This window comes from Abramis brama (genome assembly GCF_963993115.1).
Source record: "Abramis brama genome assembly, chromosome: 6".
NCBI classification, from domain to species: Eukaryota; Metazoa; Chordata; class Actinopteri; order Cypriniformes; family Leuciscidae; genus Abramis; species Abramis brama.
Genome location: NC_139968.1, coordinates 25,800,161 through 25,809,539, shown reverse-complemented (window position 1 = coordinate 25,809,539; position 9,379 = coordinate 25,800,161). Strand labels below are relative to the sequence as shown.

At 37.1% G+C, this 9,379-nt stretch overlaps 1 protein-coding gene across 1 annotated transcript; it reads left to right on the top strand.

Moving 5' to 3' along the window:
• Positions 1 to 3,999: 3,999 nt before the first annotated feature.
• Positions 4,000 to 9,310, top strand: krt97 (keratin 97). The gene is made up of 8 exons (XM_084117541.1): positions 4,000 to 6,199; positions 6,734 to 6,816; positions 7,342 to 7,498; positions 7,954 to 8,118; positions 8,207 to 8,332; positions 8,589 to 8,809; positions 8,911 to 8,960; positions 9,076 to 9,310. The coding sequence occupies exons 1-8, from the start codon at positions 5,777 to 5,779 to the stop codon at positions 9,180 to 9,182; spliced, it is 1,332 nt and encodes a 443-aa protein (XP_083973667.1). The 5' UTR covers positions 4,000 to 5,776; the 3' UTR covers positions 9,183 to 9,310.
• The last annotated feature ends 69 nt before the right edge of the window (positions 9,311 to 9,379 follow it).

Genomic DNA, 9,379 nt, shown 5'->3' with positions numbered 1-9,379 from the left:
TTATGGGTTATAATTCAGCTTAAACTCTTAAGCAGACATGTTATGACTGACATCAGGTTTATTGACACAAGGATGTCTCGGTTAGAAGCTTTTAAAGAATCCAAAGCTTTGCACCAAGATTTGTTTAGTCTTCCTCACAATTGCATCTTTTTGAAGTACTAACAACATTATCGTGGGTGTAAACTAATGGGAATCACTTATTGCTAATAGCATTAATCCATCACCATAATTTCTATGTAAATAACAAAGAATCTCTTAAAATAATCCGACTTCTGCATCGATTTAAACAACATGTTGAGAAGAACTTCAATTAGCTGAGCTGATCTTAGTCATATGAGAAAGTAAATATAATCATATACAAAGGTGGATGGAAAGGGTTATAAAGATATATAAGTGCAGGGTGTTATTATATAACGGTCTTTTCACAAAGAATGACTGAATTATGATTAATTTCCTTTTCCATGACTGATCTGTCCACATGCGCTAACATGTAACTTACAGTATAACTTTGCGTGTATAGTTAATGTCTCAGTTTCCACAGGAGATGATCATATGTCTAATCACTAAGTGTGTGGAGAAAGACAGAAGGTGCCCCACCTGGACACACCTGTGTATTTAAAGGGTAACAACGCAAGGCATGCAACGCTACAACGCACAGGCATGTCCTCTGGATACCATAAACACTACACATAGCTGTGTTGCCACCACTCAAACAAACAATGTAGAAGAAACAACAGTTTATTTAGATAAACGTATCAGATCGTGAGAAAAGTATTAATGATAATTACTGTAGGTAATTAGGTCTTACATTGCAAGACTAGGAGGCTAGCTAATACCTGTAGTTTTCAACCGACAGGTCTGTTCTGCACACCCAGAGAAAGTTAGCCGTTAGCATTAGTATTAAACTGGTGAGGTTGTTTTAATCAAGAAGGACTAATAGGCTACATGGAGAAAGTTAGCCGTTAGCATTGGTATTAAATTGGTGAGATTGTTTTAATCAAGAATGACTAATACATGGAGAAAGTTAGCCGTTAGCATTGGTATTAAACTGGTGAGATTGTTTTAATCAAGAAGGACTAATAAATGAAGAAAGAAAGTCGTTAGCATTAGTATTAAACTGGTGAGTTTGTTTTAATCAGGAATGACTAATACATGGAGAAAGTTAGTTCGCATTAGTATTAAATTGGTGAATTTGTTTTAATCAAGAAGGACTAATACATGAAGAAAATGAGCTGTTAGCATTAGCATTAAACTGGTGAGTTTGTTTTAATCAAAAAAGACTGTAATACATGGAGAAAGTTAGCATTATAGTATTAAACTGTTGAGTTTGTTTTAATTGAAGAGACCTGTAATACCTGAAAGCTATCCATTAACATTAGCATTAAACCAGTGAGTCTTAGTCAAAGAGGTCTAACCAGAAGAGTTTATTTATTGATCAAGTCTATAACACCTGGAGAAAGTAGGCATTAACATTCAACTGGACTTTTTCTGATCAAGTACGTCTATAGCCTAATACCTGGAAAAAGTTATTTGTTAGCATTAGCATTAAACCAGTTTGTCTTTTCTGATTAATGAGGTCTATAACGCCTGGAAGAGTTACCTGTTGTTGGCATTGGCATTAAACCGGTTAGTATTTTCTGATTAATGAGGTCTATAACACCTGGAAAAATTATCCATTTGCAATTTTCATTCAACCAGTGTGTATTTTCTGATCAAGGATGTCTAACACCTGGAGAAAGTTAGCCATTAGGATTAGCATTCAACTGGTTGGTCTGATAAATGACTTTGTTACTGTCGCTATTTGAATTTTCAATGTGAAATTTGGAGCAAAAACCAGTTGAGAGCTGTTAAAGACCTTATGTTACACTTCAGTTGTTTTTTAGGAGTTCATAAAGAGGTGATTCAAAGAAATGCTTCAATTAAGCCAGAATTGTTAGGTGAGATAAACAAACACTCAAACAGGATTAACTGTAAAAAGGCAAAAATGTAATCGAAACACAAACTGTCAACGGTCTTTTGCCGTTAAATGACTCCAGCAAAGTCACCCAATTATCATGATATATCAGTCAAAACAAATATTCATGTCTCACACTTAAAAACGCACATTGTTCCGCAAACATGAAACATCATCCCGTTCACCTGATTCGTTATCGGACAATATGAATGCGTGTCTGCACTAACCACACGAAACATGATCAAAAGCCATGAAAAGAACAGCAATATCACAACAGCCACATCAAAAGACATATATTTAACAAAAACGACATGTCGTCAGTGGAAAGAGACTGACTTTTTCAAAGTAAATTATTGAAATGGTGTTATTCTATATATATACACACACACACACACACACACACACACACACACAATTATATTTTATATATAAGAAATGTTTAATATATTTATTATCTAATTGATTTAATTTAATAAATGATATACATATAATATAAAATATATAATTTATTAAATTAAATCATTTATGAATTGGTTACATTTTCTAATATAAGAATATATATAATTATAACATTTTATATAGGCTATAGGCCTAGTTAATTAATCTGAAAAGAAGGCATCATCACTTAAAAATTAAGATAATTAAGAGTCACCACATGATGAAGAGAGGAAATCAAGATTGATTTGTCATACTGAATGATGATCTCATCATAATTATCTTGGTATTTAAAGATTTATATAAATCAGACATATAACCCTTCATGAGAATTTACACTATTAGGCTATATCAACATTTCAAGTGAAAAAAAAAAAAATGTCAAAGAAAACTGATTCTTTTGCACAAAAACTACAGTGATTCTACAACAACAAGATTAAACCACAATGAGGTATCAACTGACAGCCCGAACACTGCCGCAATAAAACACTTGCATGTAAAGGGTTTAAGTCGTTTTGAAGTGAAACCCTTCACAAAAGAATTTTTTTAATTTGTTTTGACACTGAATTGACAGTCGCTCAGGGTGAGAAAGGAGACTGCAAGTCTCAGAAAGCAATTAGAGGAGTGTCTGATGATGATTAAAACCAAAACAAGGATGGGCACATTAAGTCAAACGACAAGACTTGTCAGACAGGTCCGGGTGACGAAATGAACCGTTGGTTTTTGGCTTACCGAGGCGTTAAGTTGACCTTCAAGCCACATGACCTTTGCTGTGTAAACAGAAGTGATGCATCTAACAGCTTGTACAGTATTTAATAGTTTGGCTATTGTCCGACAGGTAGCAGCGTGTGAGAGAAAATCACTTGTAGGCCTAAATCCATTTGCAAAACTTGTAGCCTAAATGTCGATGAGCGTTTTATGGACGCACTTTAAACTCTTATTTATAGTAAACTGATCATATGTTAATGCTTGCACTTAAAAAGCAATCCAGTTCGCTTTCTGATGCAAGATTTACTTGTTTTGATTTCCATTTACCCCTACTGGTATCATCTTACCTACACGAAACCAGGGCCCAGTATCGCCTACATTTGAATTCTGCAAGTTCTTCATCCAAAGGTCATTCCTTAGTCAGAGGACCAACACTAAACACAAAAACAAACATCTTTATACATAAATTATGGCATATTATATTATATTGGGGTACTGATATGCGATAAGATATGCTCATATGTTTTATTTATTTAATTATTCTTGTATTCATTCCTTTTTTATTGCCAATGTATGAACAGCTTGTAAAGAAAGTTAAAAAACGAGACTTTCCCTGACTTCCTAGGTTGTCTATAGACTGATTTTTAAATGAAGGACTCGGGACGGTTTTCCCGGGAAATTCAAAAGGATGTGTTACGCGCGCTCCCGAGAGTCGAGCTCTTCCGTCCAATGACACATGAAACGAATGCTTATACAAGTCCGCGATATCTGTACTGTAATATCAATGTGTCATGCAAAGCAAAGTGATTAATTATAGACTATCATTATTTTTGTCTAATTGCTCCTATTTAGTTAACTTTTTTAATTATTATTATTATTTTATTTGCTGTAATCAGTTACATATTTCAAAATAATTCAGTTCACCCATTGACATGACACAGCCCTCCCCCCCAAGTAGTTTTTTCCCCCTCCAAGTCATATGGCCATGCTGACTTGGCACAGCTTACCCCACTCTCTCCTAACAAACCCGGCTGATCAACCTGAATCAAAATAAAAGATTCAAATGAGTGAAACCACCACCAACAAATGGGTTTAAAGAAATTCATGACCCCAAAGTCCATCCTCAAATGGAGTGGTGATGCACGACAACGATGATGTAGCAAACGAATGTGTGTAACAGGGGAACGATTGATGGTGCGGGCCGAAGGGAACGACGTTGAGTCTAGCCTACTTGAAGGAGACGTGGATTTGGTCTGGAAGAAGTGAGCTATGCAGGTGGGAGTGGAAAGATAACACGGAGAACGAGACACTCCCTCGTTAGTCTATGAGAAATGAGCTCCGAATGATGGAATTAGGCTACGACAGGTATGAAAGGGAAAGAAATAACAAAGGGAAAGGTGAAAGACAAAATAATTATGCACACAGACATGAACATAGACCAGTAGGGAACACGATCATGTAATTGTACCTCACCTTACGGCGTGTCTAGGACATAGATGTACAACTCGAAAACATAAACATGCCTTAGGGCTGGTTAAAGTGTACTTTACTAGAATAGGTTGATAATGAATGACTGGGGAAAGTAAAAGTTCACAATGACAAGCACTTCTTGCGCGACCCTTTTCGTTATTACTGAACGAATTACCTTCACATTTTCCATTGAAACTGGAGCTTGTTAGTAAGAACCACTTTATGGCGCAGTGTTGCGTGACAACAGTTCTGGTACTTCACTGACTAAAGTATCGCCTGGTTTGTGGCAGTCAGTTAAATCAAGCATAGCCTAGTATTTCTCATACACTTTCACATCTAATCAGGGCGTGGAGAGACAGTGATAATGAACTAGTGCTTAAAGTCCTCATTCTGCACATACCGAAGAGGGCAATCACCCTATCATTATCACGGTCACTGTACGGGTGGTATGGAGACACTTTAATTTATAAAGTGAAAAAAATCGTAATACACCGTAAAAAATTATATGACCATATGAGTTATGGTGTCTTGCTTAAACTCATCAAAATAAGAAATGCTTAGTCATACAAGAATCAATTCATTTTTAAAGACATTTTAATGTCATTTAAGTTGACATTACTTGGAACAACCAAATTAATTAAAAAATTTAAGGCAGCAACTTTTTTTTTTTACAGAGTAAGAAAGTAAATACATATTTAATATAAACATTCACATCTTTAAAATATTCAATTTAGTCGCACTGATGCGTGGATATAAAACATAATGCATGAAAATGATAGAAGAATTTTTTTTTTTTTTACGTTTTAGATTAATTAGCCTACAGCATGTCACACCGCAACAATTCTGAATGCATAAACTGACATTTTTAGCCCTATATCATGTTTAATCACTTTTACTGCTAACGAAAGTTACAAAGTGGTAGGCTACTATTTTGTTATATCTATATCCTGACCCATCAAATCTTAAACTCCATGCAGGGAATTAATGTTTATTAACAAAATCATGTCGATCAGGTTAAGCGTGCCTCAGGGTCCTATGAGCACACCCTGTACACACCTGTTTAATTGTTTTCCGATAATCATTATCATAAATAAGCTGAAATAACCCCACCCCTTGGTCAAACTGTATAAAAGATCCTCAGCTCTCCTAAACCATTAAGCAGCTGTCAGAGGTATCCAACAAAGCGCTGAGGCAACAGGAACGGAAACCATGACTCAGGTTGTTCAGTCTTTTTCCCGCAAGAGCATGTCCAGCTCCAGCTCTCGTCCCTTCACCTCCCACTCTCTCAGCGGTGGATACTCCAAGCGCATCGCCGTCGGTCGTGCGCCAAGTGTCTACGGAGGTGCGGGGGGCTCCAGCGTGCGCGTCTCTTACGCACAGAGCAACAACAGCTGTTTCGACCTGGGCAGCGCGTTTGGCGGGGTTGACAATGGCTTCGGTACGACTTTCAACGAGAAGTCAACCATGCAGAACCTCAACGACCGTCTGGCCACTTACCTGGAGAAAGTGCGCTCCCTGGAGACAGCCAACGCGCAGCTGGAGCGCCAGATCCGGGAATGGTACGAGAAGAGAACCCCTATCTCCAGAGATTACAGCCACTATTACGCCACCATTGAAGATCTGCGCAAAAAAGTGAGCCATTTTACATTATAGAGTTATATATTTTATATTATCTAGTGTGGAATAAGCTATCAGAGTTTTTATCAAAAGGAAGATATCCGAATTAAAAATTTTACTTTACGATTTACATATTTTAGAATTTATATGATTATATATATATAGATAGATAGATAGATATAGATATAGATACATATATATATATATATATATATATATATATATATATAGATAGATAGATAGATAGATAGATATAGATTTATAGGCCTATCTAATAATCAATTCTTAAATGATCAGAGAACAAAAAGACATCTATTGATAAAAAGTAGTATATTAATATAGTAACTGACATTACAGAATATGTAAATGGACTGTATGTATATATATATATATATATATATATATATATATATATATAGAGAGAGAGAGAGAGAGAGAGAGAGAGAGAGAGAGAGAGAGAGATGTCTAAGGCGTTGTGCCAATGCAAAATGTTTGGTTTACTTTCATTAGCTGTATTTGAGTCTCAATTCTTCATCTGTTTGTCTTCAGATCTTACTCGCCAGCCAGGACAATGCCAGAATCATGCTTCAGATCGACAATGCCAAACTGGCAGCCGAGGACTTCAGAGTCAAGTAAGTACAAGCAAAAACCTTTACCCTCAAATTCTCTCCTTTAAAGGGGTAATTAACTTTTTTTTTTTTTTTAAATATATACATGTATATTTTTGTCTGAGGTCAACTTGACGTTCGCTTTACCCTTTGACGTCATAGATCCCCACTTTGAAAAACCTGTCATTCGCTGTGTTTGGTGTCAATAAAAGCTTTAATTGGACTAACAAGGAAGTTTTCAGTTCTGAAATGTACAGGATATTCTTATAGTATGATGACCGCTTATATGTCAAAATCTCAAGGAAAATTCGATTTCTCAGTTCATCACCCCTTTAAAAATTGTAATATATCCCATTCTGATTATTAAAACTTACTAGAATTTCCATGCTGAAAAAACATTTTATTAAACCAGCAAACCAATCTAAGATGCTTTTTTTCCTCAGCAGGATTTCCCCTTTTTTATGAGTTTGTTAATGTCACACCCAAAGTTGTAACACTTCAGTTCATCTGAATTCCCATCCTAACCATTGCTATTCTTGGCTTCTTCAGGTACGAGAATGAGTTGGCCATGCGCCAGTCCGTGGAGGCCGACATCGCCGGCCTGAGGAGGGTTCTGGATGACCTCACCATGGCCCGCTCAGATCTCGAGATGCAGATCGAGGGTCTGAAGGAGGAGCTTGTTTACCTGAAGAAGAACCATGCAGAGGTGAGATCAAAAAACAATTTTGGCCCTCCAGGTAGGACAAACCTGGTGGAGCAAGGCAAGATTTTTACCCAATAATCTTCTCTAAGTGTAATTTTATACATTAGGCTCTATTAGCAACGCTAGTCCTGTAATTACTATAATCTGAAGCCATGGATTTCTTTGTACTATGTTCAAAGCCTAAAGGTGTGGCGGTCATGTTTCTACCATTGTTTGGCGAAATCCAGAAATTCAAGTAGAAATCTGCACGACTGAGAGTTTTGTATTCAGTTCAGCAAACAGATTTAGCTCATTTCTAAGTTGGCCACGTGAGTTCATCGCACTGACCCAACAGAAAGCTGCTTGTTTTTAAAGTGACTTCCCTGTGAGCAGCGATTCATTAAAATCTCTATGCTTTAGACAACAGACCTTTTAATATGAATTGTATGAAAAACGACATGTATATGATTGATCTGTAGGAGCTCGCAGCTCTTCGTGCTCAAATGTCCTCCAGCAGCGTAAACGTGGAGGTTGACGCCGCACCTCAGCAAGACCTGGCCCGCATCATGGAGGAGATCCGTCAGCAGTATGAAGGCATCACCGAGAAGAACCGCAGAGAAATGGAGACCTGGTACAAGGTCAAAGTAAGTGCTCATTGTTATTAATCCAGTCTGCGATAGCCAACCCGTACACAGTCAGCTAGATGTTTACCTCAAACCTCTTTCCCCGCAGTTCGACGAACTGAACAAGACGGTCACCACCAGACAAGAAGAATTCTCAATGTCCCGCACTGAAGTCAACGAGCTCAGGAGAACACTGCAGAACCTGGAGATCGAACTACAGTCGCAACTTAGCATGGTAAAAGTCTCTCTTTATCTTTCAAATGTGTACTATCTTTAATTAAACATTCAACCACTAGGGGGAGCTTTATTTGATCTAATATACATAGCAACACCCCTAATTATCATCCTATGCTCAAATGTCTACTAGCTTTGATTAATAATATAAAAAAGAAAACATTTCCTACTAGCTGCCTCTAGAGGGAGCAATTTGCACAATTTAATATGCATAGTCCCGCCCCCTAACCGTTCTTCTACGCTTTATGCCATTACAGAAAGCGGCTCTTGACGGCACACTGGGAGAGACAGAGTCACGCTACAGCCTCCAGCTCAACCAGTTGCAGGTCGTCATTAACGGTCTGGAGACAGAGCTTTCTCGGATGCGAATTGACATCGAAAGACAGGGCAGTGACTACAAACTGCTTCTGGACATCAAGACCAGACTAGAGATGGAGATCGCCGAGTACAGGAGACTTCTGGATGGAGAGGACATTCAGTAAGACCGATATAGATATATAAATAAAACAAATTAACCATATTGTCTTTCTAAAGATCACAAGAGTTGTATGAAATTTAATAAACTTTTTTTTGTTACAGGAGACAGACAATCAAAGTTGTAGAGATTGTAGCTCCTCCTCCCCCCAAACGTAAGTGTTTTTTATTTTAAATTGAGAAAAAAGATTTTTTTTTTATTTAAAGTGATATATGTTAAAATATTATTATATATTAAAGTAATCGTTTTTTTCTTAATGTCTTCTCCAGATGAACCTGTGGTGACCAAGCGCGTTCGCACCGTAATCGAAGAGGTGGTTGATGGGAAGGTTGTTTCTCGCACAGAGGACGTTGACGTCGAAGTCGTGAAGAAGTAAAAACAACAATCAACGAGATCCATAAAGTCAGCATGAATTAAATTCAATTCAATAAATTATCCCTGTTCTACACCTCATGTGAAATCCTAAGAAAAATAAAATAAAAAAAGACAAGCTGCGAAATGAAATGTGTTTGTTCTTTCATTCTTGCATGATTGGAAGGTCGATATTTATCACAAACAACACTGAAAAAAGGA